Source organism: Lepisma saccharinum, chromosome 12 (assembly GCF_977018435.1).
Source record: "Lepisma saccharinum chromosome 12, izLepSacc3.1, whole genome shotgun sequence".
In the NCBI taxonomy this organism is placed as follows: Eukaryota; Metazoa; Arthropoda; class Insecta; order Zygentoma; family Lepismatidae; genus Lepisma; species Lepisma saccharinum.
In genome coordinates this window covers 32,944,000-32,965,441 of record NC_139240.1, presented here as the reverse complement: position 1 = coordinate 32,965,441, position 21,442 = coordinate 32,944,000, and the positions used below count along the sequence as shown (strand labels likewise).

The 21,442-nt window shown below is 41.8% G+C and overlaps 1 protein-coding gene across 1 annotated transcript in view; it reads right to left on the bottom strand.

Moving 5' to 3' along the window:
- Positions 1 to 21,442, bottom strand: part of Dscam3 (Down syndrome cell adhesion molecule 3) — an 823,298-nt gene that overhangs the window by 222,782 nt on the left and 579,074 nt on the right. Inside the window, exon 7 of the mRNA XM_083132903.1 lies at positions 19,579 to 19,699. Coding sequence (XP_082989029.1) covers positions 19,579 to 19,699 — 121 coding nt within the window. The remainder of the gene's footprint in view (positions 1 to 19,578; positions 19,700 to 21,442) is intronic.

The window sequence follows — 21,442 nt, the reverse complement described above, 5'->3', positions numbered from 1 at the left end:
CGGAAAGTCAAACGAAGAAAAAGAACGGCGAGTTGCTTCCCGACAGCATCCGCTGTCTGATCGTAGGTCCTTCGGGGTGTGGGAAAACGACACTGCTCGTGGACAATTTTCTCCTCGCACCGAATTGGTTAAATTGGAAGAACAGGCACCTGTACGTGTTCTCGAAAAGTTTGGAGCAATCCAAATACCAGCAACTGATGAAACTGTACGATGGTCTGGACATTGCAACATTCGCCTCGGAAATAAAACCACTCGACGATTGTCGTGAAAATTCAGTTGTTGTGTTCGACGACGCCATCCTGGAAAATCAAAATGAAATTCGCAACTTTTTCACGCAAGGTCGTCACAAAGGAATGGATTGTTTTTACCTAGCTCAAACGTTTTCCAAAATTCCAAAACAGTTAGTGCGCGACAACGCCAATTTCATATGTTTGTTTCGTCAAGATCACACCAACCTCAAGCACGCGCACGATGACTACGTAGGCGGAGACATGAACTACAATCAATTTTCGGAAGGCTGCTCTACTTGCTGGAACGGTGACGATTTCGGATTTGTGACGATCGACATGACGAGGAAACCCAACGACGGAAAATACAGAAACAAAATCAACGACTTTCTAAACGTTGCAACGTTGTGAGAAACGACGTATATAAATAACGTCATGACGAAACGAAAAATCGAGGACGAAAATCTCAAGCTTCGCGATTACCTCGCGAAACGCTTCAAAGGTTGGAAATCCGAGAATCGCGGATTCTACGAAGAGAAGAAACGTCAGGATCAACCCGTGATCGATGCCATCAGCAGTCTAGGTAAAGAAATTAAAAGTGTCACGGAACAAAATAAAAATTTGATTAATGAACTCGTACCGCTCGCAGCTAAAAGTTACGCCGTACCCACACCCATTTCGAGCATTCCTTCGACGCCGTTCGAACTGAAGGATGCACCGGCAGGACGTCGAGCCATAGGCAGCACGTCGTCTTCGGATAAAATCGAGTTGGGACCTTTGGCACGAGACTACCTGAGCACGGGGAAATTCGACAAGGATGAAGTGTTCGGATTGTATCCCAGCATGGAAACCAACGAAGGCGGCGGTGTGGTGTGGAAGATTGGGAAATCGAAGGTGACCTTCGAAGGCAACGACATTAAAGTCAATTTAGGCGACAAGGATAGTTGGAACAGGTATCCGGGTACGGTGGGACTGTGGGAACTCGTCGCCAAAAAGCAGCCGAAAGATTACACCGACGAAGATTACCAAAGTTACAAGGAAATTCTGATCATGACGGATGCCTTGTACCAGAACAACGACGCCTCGCAGAATAGGGTGAAATCGAGCAGCGGCGAGAAGTACAGGAATCTCATCAAACCGATTTGGAACCAGGTCAAAACAGGCAGCGGCGTCAAACGCTACAACACGTTACCCAAAGAATTCGTTTGGGTGGACGACGTTAGGAAACTCGTGGACCGATTGTTGGTGATAGCCGGCGAAGAGAATGCAGGTAACCGTAATTTCTACAACGAGAAGGTTGGCATCGTGGACATGATCAGCACGAAACTTTCCAACTTCATCGTGAACGACGACAAGGGCATAGGTTACCTGATCAAAATCATCAACACGCTGCCTCCGAAATTCTGGAACGTGGCCGAAGGAAAGGGACTCGTGAACGACATCATCAACAAGTTACCTTTCGAGATGCATCTACCTGGCTACCAGTACTGCGGACCGGGCACCAAACTCGAGAAAAGATTGGAGAGAGGAGACAAGGGTGTGAATCCGTTGGACGCGGCATGCAAAGATCACGACATCGCCTACAACACCACGCAGACGGATCTGGACGCACGTCACGAAGCAGACAAAAAATTGGAACATGCAGCTTTCGAAAGGTTCGTGAGCAGAGACGCATCGCTGGGTGAACGGGTCGCCGCACTGGGTACCACCATCGCCATGAACACGAAGCAAAAATTGGGGTGGGGTATATAAATAACATCCAGTAAAAAAAACTTGATATATAAATAACACACATCGTAAAAAAATAATCTTCGGTATATATAAATAACACACATCGTGAAAAAAAAGCAATTAAATTTCTCTCTAACACTCTAACAACTGAAAAAATGAGCGATCTCCAAGCATTAAAACAAATGCTAAATTTGTCAGTCGAGTATGTAAAAATTCAGGAATTGGAAGTCGACAAACCTTACACGATAACTTCCGGTTCAATCGTTTCTACCCAGTATGGTCCCAAGGTACGCCTGTTGCTCAACGCACAATACAGTCTATTTTTACCAGATCGATACGCTAACATGTTATCCGACGAGAAGCTATCTATTTTAATCGAGAACAAAACTCGAATCGTGTACAAGGGGACAAAGGAACTTCTTGGCAAGAAAACGAAGCACGTAATAGAATTTGTGTAACGACTGCGAGGCCTTGAAAATATATAAATAACATACCGTAAAAAAACTACACAAAAAAAAATCTCAGAATATATATATAAATAACATACCGTGAAAATAACACATAGAGCATCAACATGAAGCCCAAAGGTGTCGTGTACCAGATACCATACTCCAATCTTAAAAATCTAGGTGCCCTCGATGGGTTACTCACCAAGAAACAACGCGAGAAGAAACGTTCTTGCTTGTCGAAAGGACATGGAATGAAATTGCTGCTCAGCACACCTCAATTGAAAAGATTGCAGCGTTCGCGGAAACAGCAAAAGGTCGGAGGTTTCATATTCAGCATCCCGGCCATCCTGGCAGCATTGGGGGCCGTTGGAAGTTTGGCCGGCGGAAGTGCCGCCATCGCGAAAACCGTCATCGACTCGAAGAAGAACAAGGCCGAGTTGGAAGAACAGAAACGTCACAACCTGGCCATGGAGAAGAAAGGGGGGAAGGGCGTGATGAGAAAGTTTAAAAAAAAGAAACAGAAGCACTCACCAACCGAGATATTGAATCTCTGATCGGACCGTTACAAATCAAACACTTCAGAGGAGTTTTTATGTCCGACTCGTTACCTTCAAGCGTGAAAAGAAGAGAATGCGGAGTAGTCAACTTGGACGGTCAAGAAAATCCAGGCACGCATTGGATATGTTACCACAAAAATGATGATAAAGCATTCGTTTTCGATTCTTTCGGAGGTGTTCTACCTACAAATTTAATTCATTATCTGAAAACGAACAAAACCTCTATATACTACAACGACGAACGCATTCAAAATTTCGGAGACGTGAACTGCGGCCATCTCTGCCTATCCGTGCTCGCGTTTCTCTCTAAAATAAATAACCCTACGATCGAGGATTTCCAGAAAGCATTGTGGAACCTCAAACAGCATCACTAAGATGGGCGTGTTCCATCTCACGAGCGAATCTTCAATCTTGAAACTCACGCTGCACGACGACATCGTCTATCCTAAATCCGTGGCTCTGCGTGCATTCTACAGCATGTACCTCATACCTAACGTCACGCAGCACAACAACAAAATTAGCGTCGGAAGCGAACACATCGTCGTCACGCCAGGACAATACAATCTTTCCACTTTGCAAGCTCAATTACCCAAAGGCACATACCTTTCTCAAAATTCGGTCACGCACAGAGTGGAAATCCTATCCGCGACGGAGACCGTGGACCTGGGCACCATGGGAGAACTTTTAGGTTTCGAGAACGACACCAAACTCGAAGCTGGCATCAAGCACGTAGCAACCAACATTCCTAAATTCTTGGCCATAGAGACTCTGAACGTACACTGCAACGTGGCGGAAGGCATGATCACGAAATCTTCGGACGGATTGTTAGGAAGTCACAAGCAGACGGGAATCATAGCCACTTTCAAACCAAGTTCCGAGTTCATGGAACCGATCATCTACACGCCCTCTTCGCCGATCTATTTTCCAGTATGTCGCAACCGCATAGACGACATAGAGTTGGTGGTGACGAACGAGAAAGGAGACGTGGTGGATTTCGCAGGTGCCACTACGACGGCCATCGTGGAGATCAACGTATAATAAATAACCATACATGTAAAATGGAGCAAATCGAAAGTTACGAATTGCAATCTTTCCCTCCCAACCGTCGCACGTTCGCCAATCTGAACGAAGCGAACAGGGAGATCGAATACGACGTGGACGTAGGCGACGGGTTCATTCATCCTCACAGAGCGGACCTCTACCTTCAATTCGACGTGGTGAAGAAAGAAAATGGAGACGCGTTTCCCGCAGCAGCAAACTTGATACTCGTGGACAACTTCGTGCCTCACCTGTTCTCGCAGGTGGAGGTGAGGAAACACAACACCGTCATCGACAGAATAGATTATCCAGGCATCACGTCGACGGCGGTGGGAACGTTGAAATTATCCAAAACGGACGCAGCGTACTACCAGGCCGGGGGATTCGAAGCCGGGACCAAAATATCGACGAAAAGTCACACGGTGCTCTTTCCCATGCGTCTGCTGCCTGGTTTCTTCTCGGACTACAAGGAGATCATGTGGAAGGGAGGACTGAGGATCACGTTTCGAAGAGCGGCCAACGACAACGACGCACTGATGCGATACGCTACTTTGGGTCCGGACGGCACCACGCCGATAGCCAACACTTTACCCGAAGCAGCGAAATGCGTCATCCGGAGCATGGAATTGAGAATGCCGGTGGTGGAATACGAAACGAACTACGCCCTCAAGTACAAAGCGGAGATCTTGAAAAGTCCGCAGGTGCCGATTCACTTTCACGGTTACCAGTGCGTGCAGAAGATGGCGTCGGGAAGTCACATGGAATTCGACGTGACGACGCAGTTCAACAACATACAGTTCGACATGCCAGATTTCGTCGTAGTGCTTTTTCAGACCGGGCGCAATAACAATCAGGAAAAAGATTCCAGCAAGTTCGACGACTGCAAGATCAAGAACGTTTACCTCAAAAATGGACGCAACGAAGTGTTCCCGCGCGAGAATTACAACCTTGACGTGACCAAAAACGATTACCTCAAACTTTACGAAGCTTACACGGCTTACAAACGCGTGACCGAGGGAAGCGTGGACGTGTACTACGCGCCCAGCGAATTCAAAGCACGGAGACCCATGACCGTCATCAACACATCTAAGATGAAGAAGGTTGTGGTCAACGATCGTACCAACATCAAGATTGTATGCGAGTTCCACGATGCCTTGCCTGCAGATACTCTGTGCAGTGTCATTCTTATTGCAGAGAAAACATTTGTGTATGACGTCAAGAATGAAAGAGTGACTGAACAGTTTTAAATAAATAAAAAAAAATAGCACACAATAAGAAATGTGGAATTTTATATATATAAGTACAAATTGCAATTAGCAGTTTCCAGAAGTTTAATTTTGCTGTGCCATGCATGGATGTAATCGAGGAAGTGGAAGTAAATTAAAATTGTTTTTTTTCGCATTGCCTATTACTTTTTGTTGCACTCTGGGCAGGCCTTACTAGTTTGGAGGCGATAGTGGCCCCACGGAAGTGTGTGGACCCCACATTCAAGAATACACCTCTTGTCGTCGTGTGCATCCAGAGCAACTTTCCTGACAATATTAGTTGTAAGCACATGATCGACGCTTTGGATACGATGCTCTTTTTGTAGAATGGGCGATTTTGTTCTGAGGCACTCGAGGTAATCCTCAAACTTGAGGTGCTCCCGAACCACTTGCCTGCTTACACCCTTTGCCTTTTTTGTTACTGAACCCTCAGCCCGGATCGCATAGGCTTTGGCACGAAGTCCAGCAAACTCCACAATCACATCCCCGTCTTTCTCGTCCTTGAGTTTGCCGGGTATTTTTTTGTTCCGGGGCAGAATTCCATACCGGTTTAGCTGGGGATAGCCCGATGTGTCGAAGAGCTTGACAAGAGCTGGAACTTTGGCCATATCACCATACGCATCGGCCGTGCGAACATGGTACACCAAGCTGTCTGTGTCTGTGTAGAGCAGCGAGATATTGTGGTTGTAGTGTGCACGTAGTATGCCGTAATATGTCTCGAACATGCACAACTTGCTCAGATCCAAAACTGCAGCTCCCACATAGATGGGCTTGTTGAGTAGCACCTTGCCCCGGTTCATGTGAATCAGAGACATCTGTTCGTTGTAAATTGTTCGAGACCTAAACAGCGGGCTTGCAACAAGTCGACGACACTGTGTTTTCTTCGTCACCAACCTCACATCAACGCGATTTCGCACATTCTCCATGGTCTTCCCAAATACCGCATTGTTCATTAATTTGAAAAAATCGCGATCAAGTTCCGAAGTGGCATCAGTGCGATGTTTGGTGTTCAGTTCGATGTACGGCTTCAACCATGGAGACTGCCTGAACAAGAGCACGTCGTAAACTGCTTTGACCGAGACCCCTTGCTGCATTAACCACTGGAGGTTCCGGTAGTGTAGCACATAACGCTTTTTGGGCTCCAAGTCCATGACGAGCTTCGGTTGATCCGAGCCAGGTGGGCACTTGACTTCCGGAGCAGGCGAGAGGTCACAGAATGTATCCTGCAGCTTCTCGGGGAAGTCAAGGTCCACCTCGGCAAAAAACCCATGTTCTGAATCGTCGAAGCTTTCGATGTCGTGGTATAAAGGATCAGCCCACTCAAACTGTCCTGTTGGGAGTGGCTGCATCATGGAGTGCCCGTAAAGATTATTCACATCAGTGTACATGATGTAGCTTGATGGTTGGGAGGGGTCGTAACCAGTGGCCATGTGGTGATTGTTGGCGTGTGCGAAGCGTTGCGACACTTGGACCATGCCGCCCCGGATAGCTCTCTCGATGAAAAGCATGATATCAACATCGAAGATAAGTGAAAGTTTAACTTTAGTCAGCAGGAGCATGGCCGACCATGCCAGTCCAGGAAGGCTGTAAAAATATACAGGGTCCAGGTTGTAAATGTCTATCGCAGTCGCCCGAAACGCCTGGAACACATCGGCAAGAAGCGTCACATCAAGCTTCAGGTATGCATCGTGGTAATCACCGAAAGTTCGGCAACCCAACTCGACCCACATAGACTGAGCATGCTTGTACTCCTCGTCGGTAATACCAGAACCTCTCAGCTGGCTGTAGAACTTATCCTGGGGAGGCAGCAACTCTTCTTCGAACTTGGAAGGGTCTGTGACGTATTCGTAGGGGTAGACCCCTTTACGTCTGATGAGTGTGACATCTAAGTTCGGGAAACTTGATGTAGTAATAGCTAGTTGGCCGTCTCTGAGCTTCCCAGCAAGAGCATCGAGGCTTGCCTGGAGGAACCTCAGAGAGTCGAGGAACCGAAGCTCGATGCTGCTGCTTGAGTTGGGGATCGGCACCCACTTGCTGACGCTAATATAACGCTCCTCGTTCTGTGCCAGGACATTGATTCTCGCATTGTCGTACCCTAGATGTGTAACCAAGTGATGGAAATCATATCCCGAGCCATTGTGAAAAAAGACCGGTATGAAGCGCGGGTCCCTGGCTCTCAAGTTACATCTGTTGCACCACGGGCCAATGTAGCTTCCGGTCCCATAATGGTCATGGTGGTGGACCTTTTTGTTATCGTCAGTGAAGACCGACTTGCAAACAGGACAATTTAGAGCTATTTCGTGCTGATGCTTGTCTTCCGGAGACAGAGGCAGCATGGGCTTGGGGGCCAACAGCACCTTCCCTATCTTGATGGCTTCCTGTTGCATTCTCTCCAGGAAGTGTTTGACCGGGTCGGGACCGCGATACACATAGGGCTCGGAGGCAATATGTTGGTCTCGCCACACCACAAGATAGGAGTAACTCGAGGCCTCGTGGATTTGGAAAGGAATGGTAGAGGATGTTTCGGGGTTGGGCTCACAGTTAGACAGAGGTTGAAGAAAGGCCTCGAAGTCTGCTACAATATAGGCAGGATGCTTCACCATAGCACTGTGCATGCGAAAGCACTCTACTGCACCAGGTTCGGGCAGGATAATTCGTGCAGGCTCGTTGGTACCACAATAGAGCATGTGGCGAGCTAGCTTCTCAGCAGCAATGTTGGGACCTCTGATGCGCCGGTAACCCTGCTGTTCTCGATTATTAAATGTAGCCAAGCACCTGCGACACACCTCGACGTGGGTTTTGCCTTTGCTCCGTTGGCTCGAAACAAGCCGAGAGAGGGAACGGATAAGGGTGTAATGGTGATGGGTCTCGTCCTTGATGAGCAGGAGGTTGATTTCTCGTACCTTGTTGTTGTTGCCCACGTTGCTCACCCGGATGGGGTGGACCTCATTTTTGTTCTCGGTGAGACCGTAAACATTGATGGCTAATTGTAGGCCCAACAAGTCACGAGCACGAACCTCAAACTTGCGAATATGCGAGACTTCTACAGGGTAGGCAATCCCGGCCATTGCATCCTCCAGTTCCGACTCATACTGCTTGTAGTGTGCAACACGGTACGAGTGGTTTTCCCTAGGTATAGGGTGCAATGCTGCCAGCACCGACCAGAGGAAGCATTTGGTGTCTTTGTTCTGAATATTGAGAACAGCTTTCCTTGCTTCAACCTCGGGTGGCAGGGCAATATAGCTAGACCCTGCCAGTGGTAGGAACTTGCTAAGTGTCAGACGAAGTTCGTGGGGGTCGCCACACAGCGAACCGCCCGAGCCTTTAGCCTGATGCTCCTCGTGCTTTGCCACAAACTCCTCGACAAACTTGTTGTAGATGCTGTCGAGGTCAGTGATATCTGCCTGATGCAGTGTTTTTGCTTTTGTGGCATGGAAGAATTTATATATTTCATCAGACGGTTTTTTATACTTGCAGCATAGCACAGCATAGAATTTAATGGAGTATGTAGCCAATGCATCGTTGAGGATGGATATTATCTTAGCTCGCTCGCTCTCCAGAAAACTACGCACATCGCATGAGCTGTCTGATGTTATGTTAAAGTCTTCTAATAAATGCTCAAACGCAAATTGGTCTGCTTTCTTCGCCAGCTTGACGCGTTTGGCAGGTGGCGATGCATCGAGGGAGGTTACTTCTACCTTTCGCTTGGAAGGTTGCGGTAGAGATGTTCCAGTGCTCTTGCAAGTAGGCTGGTGTCGCTTGAAGTTGTCAATAGAAATATTTTTTCCACACTTAGAGCACAGTTTGGTTGCACATATTCGCTTTCCCGGCACACAAGTACGACAGTGCCTTTGAAAATGTTGACTTGACACACCAATTTGGCACGTAGGGCAATTTTTTACAGAACGCATAATGCAGAGATTTTTTGGGGGTATGTTATTTAATACCAAATGCTGTGCAATGCAAAATATAATTGCTCACTTTTTTTTTAACTATTTTCTATGACCTTATTTGGGTTTTTTCGCCAAATTATATGCTTCTAGTCTCCTATACAATACAATATACGTACAATATATTGTCGACAGTATTATATTTGAGCAGGTCGCTTGTCGCCTAAACACTACAGCTCACAGGTTGGGAAAATCTGACATGAAAGTAGATAATACGCTTATGCCTTATTTATATATAATTTTCACGGGGCGTTCAATATTGTCAGCGGTATCATATTTGAGCAGGTCGCTTGTCACCTAAACACTACAGCTCACAGGTTGGGAAAATCTGACATGAAAGTAGATAATACGCTTATGCCTTATTTATATATAATTTTCACGGGGCGTTCAATATTGTCAACGGTATTATATTTGAGCGCGTCGCTTGTCACCTAAACACTACAGCTCACAGGTTGGGAAAATCTGACATGAAAGCAGATAATATGTTTATGCCTTATTTATATATAATTTTCACGGGGCGTTCAATATTGTCAACGGTATTATATTTGAGCAGGTCGCTTGTCGCCTAAACACTACAGCTCACAGGTTGGGAAAATCTGACATGAAAGTAGATAATACGCTTATGCCTTATTTATATATAATTTTCACGGGGCGTTCAATATTGTCAACGGTATTATATTTGAGCGCGTCGCTTGTCACCTAAACACTACAGCTCACAGGTTGGGAAAATCTGACATGAAAGCAGATAATATGTTTATGCCTTATTTATATATAATTTTCACGGGGCGTTCAATATTGTCAACGGTATTATATTTGAGCAGGTCGCTTGTCGCCTAAACACTACAGCTCACAGGTTGGGAAAATCTGACATGAAAGTAGATAATACGCTTGTGCCTTATTTATATATAATTTTCACGGGGCGTTCAATATTGTCAACGGTATTATATTTGAGCAGGTCGCTTGTCGCCTAAACACTACAGCTCACAGGTTGGGAAAATCTGACATGAAAGTAGATAATACGCTTGTGCCTTATTTATATATAATTTTCACGGGGCGTTCAATATTGTCAACGGTATCATATTTGAGCGCGTCGCTTGTCCCCTAAACACTACAGCTCACAGGTCGGGAAAATCTGACATGAAAGCAGATAATACGTTTATGCCTTATTTATATGTAATTTTCACGGGGCGTTCAATATTGTCAACGGTATTATATTTGAGCGCGTCGCTTGTCACCTAAACACTACAGCTCACAGGTCGGGAAAATCTGACATGAAAGCAGATAATACGCTTATGCCTTATTTATATATAATTTTCACGGGGCGTTCAATATTGTCAACGGTATTATATTTGAGCGCGTCGCTTGTCGCCTAAACACTACAGCTCACAGGTCGGGAAAATCTGACATGAAAGCAGATAATACGCTTATGCCTTATTTATATATAATTTTCACGGGGCGTACAATATTGTCAACGGTATTATATTTGAGCAGGTCGGTTGTCACCTAAACACTACAGCTCACAGGTTGGGAAAATCTGACATGAAAGCAGATAATATGTTTATGCCTTATTTATATATAATTTTCACGGGGCGTTCAATATTGTCAACGGTATTATATTTGAGCAGGTCGCTTGTCGCCTAAACACTACAGCTCACAGGTCGGGAAAATCTGACATGAAAGCAGATAATACGCTTATGCCTTATTTATATATAATTTTCACGGGGCGTACAATATTGTCAACGGTATTATATTTGAGCAGGTCGGTTGTCACCTAAACACTACAGCTCACAGGTTGGGAAAATCTGACATGAAAGTAGATAATACGCTTATGCCTTATTTATATATAATTTTCACGGGGCGTTCAATATTGTCAACGGTATTATATTTGAGCGCGTCGCTTGTCCCCTAAACACTACAGCTCACAGGTCGGGAAAATCTGACATGAAAGCAGATAATACGTTTATGCCTTATTTATATGTAATTTTCACGGGGCGTTCAATATTGTCAACGGTATTATATTTGAGCGCGTCGCTTGTCACCTAAACACTACAGCTCACAGGTCGGGAAAATCTGACATGAAAGCAGATAATACGCTTATGCCTTATTTATATGTAATTTTCACGGGGCGTTCAATATTGTCAACGGTATTATATTTGAGCGCGTCGCTTGTCACCTAAACACTACAGCTCACAGGTCGGGAAAATCTGACATGAAAGTAGATAATACGCTTATGCCTTATTTATATATAATTTTCACGGGGCGTACAATATTGTTAAGAGCGTTAGTTTTTGTAGAGCTCTCTTTTTCCATCTTTCCTCTAAACAGTGAAGCTGTAGAAGACACAATTAGCTAACCTAGCATACGACATACCTTCCTAATTAATATGGATATTGTCACACATTCCTCTTATTTTATACTGTTGTAAATGGAAAAGATTATGTACGGTAAATGTTTTGTACATTATAGGGAAAAAATGCAAAATATCCCCCAATTTTAATTCGATCCACCTCTGAATCGAATTTTTACATATTCTCACGCCGGCACATATGTTGTTCTATTTGCTTCTTTTACTTGCCTTGCTTAATTAACTCTCGCTAATTAGCATTTTTTTGGAAGAAGTCAACTAGAACAACATATGGCGGTATGAGAAATATGCAAATCAAAGAACATTTTAGCAATATATGGGCCCTAGCAATTAGCTTCGTCGACTAAGAGTACTCCTTCAAACATCTTCAGCTAGATCGTATTACTACGCGAGGACGTTTAAAATTTTTGGGTGTTGAAAAAGTTTGACCCTACTTTTTATTTCTATTGTTTGCTAATAGATGGCGCTAATAGTACCCCCTCCCCTCCCCTCTCCCCTCTTCTCCTCTGCTGTATGACAAATAGCACAAACATAAAAATCAAGATTTTGGAGAGCAAAACATAAAATTTGCATGCATCTGATGTCGAACCGGGAACTTTTATCTTTCGGGGAGTCAACATTATTTTTTTACTCAGTCGTCATATAACATGAACACACGCAAAGATTCACATGTGCTTTTATTATTTTGTGTTCGGTAAGTACAAGTATATTCTTACATAAATTATTGTTTAATTTAATAAATTGTAAACTCGGAGCCTGCTATACTAACACTCCTTCTGTATTTCATTAAACTATTGAAAGCGAATGTTGCGTGCATGCGGAAATAACACAGAAAAAAAAGCGGATGGAAGCAATTTAAAATCACTGGGGCAAGGTCAGTATTACAAGAGCGTAAAAACACGTGTTTTCATTCAACTTCGAAAAATAAGAATAAATGTGTGCATACAGAACACATATGCTTTCTTTTCACAGTTGTAAAAACATATAAATTGTACATGAAGTAAGTTACGGGAAGGCTCTCTCAATTAGGTACAAGTATTGTACAATTAGGTACAAATTGTTGTACAATTATTTTCCCCAGTTGTCCAGTTGGAGTTGGGGGGCATAACACTGGTACTATTTGTAATCACAGTGCTTACTCATGTATTTTGTTTAATATTTTATTTTAAATTCACTGTCAGAAACTAGTGTTACCTACTCTGTTGGTTGTCACTGTCAAGCTTCCAGTATTCGTACAGCGTAAAAAGCTATAACCCCCCTCTCAAAATATATACATTGTATACGCCAAGATGCTCAATAGCCTAGCAACACATCATGAAAAAACATGCCAAGAGGACCCAGTTGGTTTATAAGTCAGTGCTGCCAATTCCTATTTGTAGGTTAGCTTAGCCAGTGAAAAATCATATTGTTACGATATAGTAGAATTTTTGTAGAGTGGGTAGGCAACACCGACGAGCATCAAATGATGATTTCAAGCCTCAAATAATAATTTCGAGCCTCAAAAAAAAAGAAACATCCAATAAAATTGCCAAATATAAACAAAAGGCAATAGACCCCCCTCATAAAAGGCTACAGTAAACCCACAGTGTCGCCAACACTAGGCCCCCCAACAGTATTGCCAGACATAAAAAATACATGGACCCCTCAGGTCCTTTGATGAAAATTTACAGTGAAAAAAACCCAATAAATTAACAACACTGTCAAAAAATCTACGGTAGTGTTGCCAGATGTAAACAGAGGACAATAAACCCCCCCCCTCATAAAAGGCTACAGTGCCCCCCACAGTGTTGTCAACTCTGTGCCCTCAAAATATACATCATAAAAAGCTACAACAAGCGCCACAACCTTGGTGATTTTTTCGGGTAAGGAGTTGGTAACACTGCTCATGCCTTACAAGAAAAATCCATTAAGGCGATCGAGCTCCAAATGATGGCCCAGTACCCGGCCACTAGGTCTACTTGTTTATATATTTGCTAATTGTATTGTTTCTTTTTTTCCTGCCGTCTGTAATTGGAGGTTTACCTCTGTTGAGGGCAGTAAATAAATAAATAAATAAATAAATAAACATGTAAAGACTCAATGTAGGAAAGCTTATGGACCACTCATGAATCTGAATCGCTTCCGCTTGCAAGCTAAGACTCATCAAGCATTAATCTACCCATTGTTCGACTATTGTGATAATGTTTACGGCCCTCAACTCTCGCAAAAGCCCAGTAAAAAAATACAAATGTTGCAAAATGCTTCCGATACATTTTTCAAGCAAAAAAATCTGATCATATTCTATCATTTTTAAATAATATTCAGGTTCTTGCCATGGCAAACAGAAGGAAGTTGCACTATCTCTGTTTCATCCGACGCATACTGACAGAAGGTAAACCGCAGTACCTGTTCGAGAACATGCATTCCCGTAGAGAAATCCATCAGTATGTTACCCGCATGCGGCACAATTTCGATTTACCCCATCATTCTACAACGGCCTACAAATCATCTTTCTCCTTTTCGGCCCCCAAAGCATGGAATGCATTGCCTGCGAACATCGCGAGTATAAACAACCCATTAAACTTCAAAGGTAAAATAAAAGATCTGCTGTTAATGGATGAATGGCAGAGTCTGAGCACACACTGAAGGTATCAAGTCACTCACTATATGGAATTGTATTATTATTATTATTGTCTTTTGTTATTTGTAGTTACAGCTTCTTTGTATGCAACTAATTTCTGTGTTTTTTTTGTTTTTTTTGTATCTGTGTATTATTTTACATTTGGCTTACTGCTCCATACGCAGTTTCTCATATCTTGATATGTATTATCAATTATGGCCTGGGACTTTATGTCCTATAAAACTGTAAAATATGTATGTAATTATGTCATATAAATTGGAAAATATGTCATGAAAAATTACAAATATGTCATAAAAATGCAGAAATATTCCCAGTAAAGCCAAAAATATGCACAACAGTACTCTCGAATTTCTCCCATACCCGATAGAGTAGAGTAGGGGCTGTAATGTACCGAATGTTATTTTTACTTTTGACTGATTTTTGTGAAAAGCAAAAAAGGCAAAGAAATGAGAACGAAACTTCTTTACTTCCCGTGCAACAATGAGAGAGAACATTTTTCCTCAATAATGTTTGCATGGCTATCAATTGTCGGCGAGATAAAAAAGTGGAGTATTATTGTTCTGTACTAAGAAAAGACGGCACTTTTCTTCCTCCGCAATTTCCATATCCTACCATCGACAATATGAACTATCCGTTGTGGTAAAGCTACGAAGAAAAAATATGAAATAACCGATTATGTGCGAGAGAATTGCGAAATTATACAGAAATATGTCTTATTACAACAAAATTGAAGAAATATGTTGTAAAAACGCTAAATTGGAGAAATATGTCAAAATATGCTTTGTTAAGTTTGTCTATTTCGGCTGATTTTCATCAGATATGTAAAGATCTCACCCCAATATTATATCCGAAGCCAAATGAAAAATATGTTAATACGTAAAGTCCCGGGCCCTTGACAAGGGTTTGGTGGCAGAGCAGTCCTTGGCTGAACCTCGCCCGCTTAATAAAGAAAATTTATTATGATTGTTATAATCGTCGCGATTAGCCAAATGTTCCATACATTCGACGTCAGAGAGTCAGTTATTTCGTTATATGTGAATTCTGTTTTCAATAATATTACCTAGGTTTGTACGATACAAAGAAATTAAAGTAGCTTGTAACTCAATACTTTTTCTTCATCTCTAAACGAGACAAACGTTACAAACGCCTCCCCACCTCCTACGCTCTTTCTATGTCTCCAAAGATGCTCTCTCTTCGATCTTACTGTCTCCGCATGGAGAAAGATACCTTCCTCTTCATCTTTCCGAGACCAAGGGAGGAGAGAAACCGAGAAAACGAGACGAGACAATCCATCTTCCGAAACCAAGCCCAGGCGTCTCACCTGCCAAGCGGCGGGACCCGATGACATAATATACGGGTCGAGGCGAAGACACGTGACGTCGACAAAAAGAGGGTCCGGAGAAAAATGAGGAATTGGTGCGTCAACATGGGAGAAAACAAAATGTTAGGCAACTGCAATTCGTAAAAGTGGATGAGAAACAGTCGGGGAAAAAAGGCTCAAAGAAGTTTCACGGTAGGGAATTTTCAGAGGAGGGGGAGAATGTAACGTTAAGAAACAGGGAATTACGAGAACTTTTCTAGATTTTCTAGAAGGGAAGTACCTATGGGTAAACTGAAGTAAAAGAAAAGTTCAAAGACAGTAGCCCTGAATGGAAAATTATAGCATAGCTCCAAGGGGCGGATTTAACAGATGAACGCATCCGAAGTTTAGATGAAGACTATATCTTCCTCAAAATCTTGAGGAAACGTGACGAGATGTGTGATCACTAGGGCTCGAAAGTTGAGGAAAAATCCTTTTTTTTCCCTAGTGTCCGAAGATGAGGCCCAACATAATATATGTTCATTTTGGGTCATTGTAGGCCAGATAAAGGTTGGTTTTATTTGTCCTTTTTTGCCTTTTTAGCAATTTTTGGCTTATTGGTCCTTTTTTAGCCTTTTTTGTTAGGTCTTAACGGCTTTTTTTTAACTCACCTTCTTTCGACTACGTTTTTACTGCCCATTCTCAATTCGAATCATCATCAGTTCATCACCTCTTAAACGTCCTTTCTGTAGTAAAGAAATAAAAAAAAAGAAAGAAAGAAATATATTTGAACCTTCCCTGAAACGAGAGAAAAACATTTTTGGAAGACTGAAGCAGGTACGGTACAAGATCCTTTAACCGTAACTTGTCTGGAAGGTCGCGCTGTAAGTGGCAACTTTCTCTTGTTTTGAAGCTTTCAGCACGGCGTATACGACCAGACAGCACGTGCCTGCAAATATCTCAAGTCAGATAAGGATAACTGAAGTTATTAATTAATTTGTATCACATTTATGCGTTCTTATTTCCGTTTTTAGGATCTTTTTTATATTTTTAGGTCTTTTATAGGTCTTTTTTTTTTGGCAATTTATAGGTCTTCAACTTCCGAGCGCTAGTGATCACTACACAGAGATCGTGAGGTCACATAAGTGTTATCGATCTGATAACTTGGAAATGTGTAAAAATAAATGCTATAATCGGGAACTAGTATACGCAGGATTTTTGGAGGGGGGGTCTATAATTGTAAAGGCGGATAGAACATAGTGGTGTATAGTGGGGGCTATTTTAAAGGATGTTCATATTTACCATTTTGATTTTTACCGAGTTCTTTACTGTTTTCATTACACAATTTTGATTTTCTCAAAATTTCGGGAGGTGCTGTAGCCCCATCATATTCCCCTGCGTACGTACAGGGGTGCCCACAGGGGGGGATTGTGGCACAGATTGCGCCATCGAAATATTTTGGGGGGGGATTTTTTCCTTAAATGTATTAATATAAAATTCAACATTTATATATTATTTCCAAAATAAATGTAAACACGTTTACACTTTAGGTATACCATATTTAATCCATTAGATGAAGAAAATGAAGTATTTAGAGGTAGCGATAATGCCCACAATTAAATTTGAGGCGAGGAGATATGGAGCTCTTAATAAAGTGTAAAATCTTAGATTGTCAAGGGATTTCTTTAGGGTTCGAACATTATATATGGGGACTATATTTAGCGGTATGGTATGCGCACGTTTCGCTACCGAACTTGGGAAAAGTTCAGGTGGAAAAGAGTAAATATCGAGGGATCCTATGAAAGTATTGACGTCCCATTAAATGAATATTCTTGCAAGCCTGCAAAGAAATGGATATAAAAATTTTCTTCCTCGCTTCGCTCGAAATCTTGCGTTACAAAAAATGTGTGTTTAGCATTTTCATGAGACTTATGTGAAGAATTATACTGTAGTTTCATTACAAGACAAACAATATTCTCGATATTTATTAATAATATAATTTCTTTAAATAGGTTTAGTGTCGGTATACTGCTTAATTTAAAGCAGGTGAGTCAGTTTGATGATATGGTCCTATTAGAAATATTATTCTATTATTTATTCCCTGTAGGCTATGCTGCAATAGTTGCACTAACTGTGTACTTCATAGTAACGCCTTGCACATTACTCTATAAAACAGGAAAATAAATAGTGTCAAATTCGCATTTCTAACTTATTGTTGCAGGGTAATTTTGCCTTAGTAAGTGAAATTTGTACTTAAGATGAAATCCATGTAATTATTGCTATGGATTACTAAAAAAATTATAATTACCCCAAGCAGAGAGGGCGAGTTCTTTGAAGGAGGCATCTTATTATATTCTTGTCCCGGCCTTAGGAATTTCTAGCTAGGGTTCTGTAATTTTCGATCTTAAGTTGTATAAGACTTCGTGTTGTGGGTTATTGAAATCTTGTTCTCCAACCACAAACACTGTTTAAATACCTAGTCTTACCATAAATACTGTCACAAAGTTTTAAGTAAATTGACACAAAATGCTGAGAGATATTGTAATATCCTAATAGCATTACTGAAATGGATGCATGACAAATCAAAATCACAAATCATTATTCAAAATGGCCACGCTTAGCACGCACACATTCCGTAAGTCTTTGTGGCCACGCATCAATTGAATTATGCAACACATCGACTGTAAAATGAGAAACTGCCTTCAGAAGAGACCGCTTTAAACTTTCAATATTGAGATGTCTCTTCTTGCAAGCCATCTGCTGAAGCTTGGACCACAATTTGTAGTCCAAAGGGTACAGGTCCGGACTTGCAGAAGGCCAATCTGAAGTGGAAATTAAGTCTGGTACATTTGCCTCCAGCCACTGCTGTGTTTTTCGGGCCTCATATGCTGGGGCTGAATCCTGCTAGAAGCTCTAGTTCTGCCCATGGAATAGGCTGTTGTTGAGATTTTTTACTAGTCTCTCAAGCACTGTCTGCTGGTACACTTTGGCTGATGTTTTTACCCCTTCTCACAGAAACGGAGCGTGCTCTCATAGCAAATGTTCCAGACTTCATTTCCACTTCCGATTGGCCTTCTGCAAGTCCGGACCTATACCCTTTGGACTACAAATTGTGGTCCAAGCTTCAGGAGATGGCTTGCAAGAACAGACATCCCAATATTGAAAGTTTAAAGCGGTCGGTCTCTTCTGAAGGCAGTTGCTCATTTTCCAGTCGATGTGTTGCGTAATTCAATTAATGCGTGGCCACAAAGAGTTACGGAATGTGTGCGTGCTAAGGGCGGCCATTATGAATATTGATTTGTGATTTTGATTTGTCATGCATCCATTTCAGTAATGTTATTAGGATATTACAATATCTCTCAGCATTTTTTGTCAATTTACTTAAAACTTTGTGACAGTATTTATGATAAGACTAGGTACAACTGTATATATATAATTATGACACTTGAGATTGCTAGCTTTCCGTTATTTCGAAAATTTGAACCAGGCTATTGTATAAAAATAAAATGAATGATTACGTATTCACCAAAATATTTTGAGGGATAATGCATCCATAGTCTAGCTGGGGGATGGAAACCTCTGTTTAAGGAGGACGAGCAGATCAAGTATCGTGTTCAATAAAGCTTAAAAAAAGTTACTTTCAGTAGACACGCTGTCGTAATTAAATACTTCATGTGGATTACCACATAATTTGGGGGGGGGGCGCATGACGAGATTTGGGGGGATTGCGCCATTGGCCTTGGGGGGGGGGGGGAGGGCACCCCTGGTAATACTGTATAGCAAGAAAATTTACACCAAGACTTGTAAAATTAAGATTTTTATATTGAATTTTGTATTGCCCTTTTATTTTACATCACTTCAGGTTAATCGCCACGATGAGGATGGATGCTGATCAGCTGAAATTGATGAGAGAACATCCAGGGCGGGATTCGAACCCAGGAACCTCGATGCAGAGATCGAAAATTCGACCACTTGACGTTCTCGGGTATCCAATCGACGTGTTTCTATTGTCTAAATTGCCTGAACCAAGATATGAATCTTTACTACTACTGACATTCAAATGAAAGATCACTTACTTGAATTTCGGAGGCGGGGTTCCCTGCGCTGCGCAACTCAGGTGCACATCGTTCCCTTGCTCAGCAGACAGTGACGTCACGGCTCTCTGGACCAATCGGGGAGGCATGCTGCTCGACGCGTCTGTTGCAAAGAAGGTGAAGCGTGAGTGCACATAATTAGTTCCAGTGCAATTGCATAAATGCATGCAAAACGATATTGCAATTATCTGTTAATGTAATGTGTGGTAATAAACGGATAACAACATCAAAACAAAACCTCTGCAGATGTATTATTTCATCATTTAAGCGATATTGAACAGCAAATGACAAACATAATCCTCATTTCGTTTAATGCCTGCAAATCTCTCCCTATATATCTCTTGAAAACTTGCTACCAATACCATACAATGCAAGCTCTTTACAAATGTGCTATTTGTTTCACAGAAATGTGTTACGAGAAAGACGTTTTGGTTGATTGATTGATTGATTTGGTTTATAGATGGAAAATAAGAAGAAGACGAATTCTTTTATATATGACAAGAGGATAAGATATTTAACATGGTATAATTTTTTGTCAAACACTTGTATGACTACAGTTTTGACCTTTGGTTTGATTTGATTTGTTATTTAGCGTCGCATTTCTGCCACTTTTGGTTAATCACGACGATGTGAATGAAGGATGAAATTAATGAAGGGATACTCACAAAGGACACCCATGCTCAGGCTGGGATTCAAACCCAGAACCTCTGGCAGAACTGGAGCAAATAGCCTAAGTGCTGACGCACCAAGAACTTACACGTTTCAATCCATAAATCATCCTCTCTCTTTGTCTCCATATTAATTTCTATCTTTCTACGATTTTCCATCACTTTTTATTTCTTCTTCCCATTATTGTTATCTTTCTACATCTCTCATTTTTATCCACCTATGTGTGTGATTATTCTTCTACTGTTACAATTTATGGAAGGCTAAGGTTATTCCACAGTAGGAAAAAATAATAAATGAATAACTTTGTCCCTATTTATGAGCACCCCCTCGTATAACCATGCCAAGCCAGGAGCTAAAGTTAATAAGCACGGAGATATTAAAAGCAACAAGTGAAAATTCATATTTCATGCACATTAATTTTTAATTTCCGTAACATGATAAAGCATACGAACCCAGCCAGTGAATAAAGTTAGGTAAATACAACAAGCAATGTTTGCGACTAATTTTGTCGTTACAAATTGAAACAAATCGAAATTCAAAACCATAATCGGCTCAACTTTCAAATATCTCCTTCTTTCTGACCATTGGTTGTTTTCTGTTATTGATTCTTCATTTCCAACTAAACAGAAATAAAGCTCTTTAGAATTAACGTTTTATACTTTATACTTTCAGTCTCGAGACAAGACAATTGCGCTCGGTCTATGTGACTATTTGTACACAGTACAGTGGCGGATTAATGACTGGTTTCTGTGGAGTGCGTTTCTTTAAGCCATCAACAACTCATAACTGTTACTTCAATAAGGGCTCAGCGTTTAATTTTAATTTTATAAACGCCAAGAATGTTCACAATAAACTCGTACGTACAAATTACTGTTACTTTGAGAGATGATGGTCCCGCCCTGAGGCGTAGCTACAGATTTCAGAGCTCGGAGCAAGAACATATTTGGCGCTCCTTCAGCTTATGTTCTATATGCGTTTTATGATTAACAATTCTCACTATTAGAAGAAAGCCCTTAGATTGAAGAAAGCAGTATCGATTCAGATTTGAAGGTCTCACAGACGTATATTCGCACCTTGGGTTTCTGATGTGGAAGTTCCCAGTAGATGTCACCACTTACCGACCATGTTGAAATACAAACAATGCGCTTGATTCTTGCGAGATACATACTGTTAACAT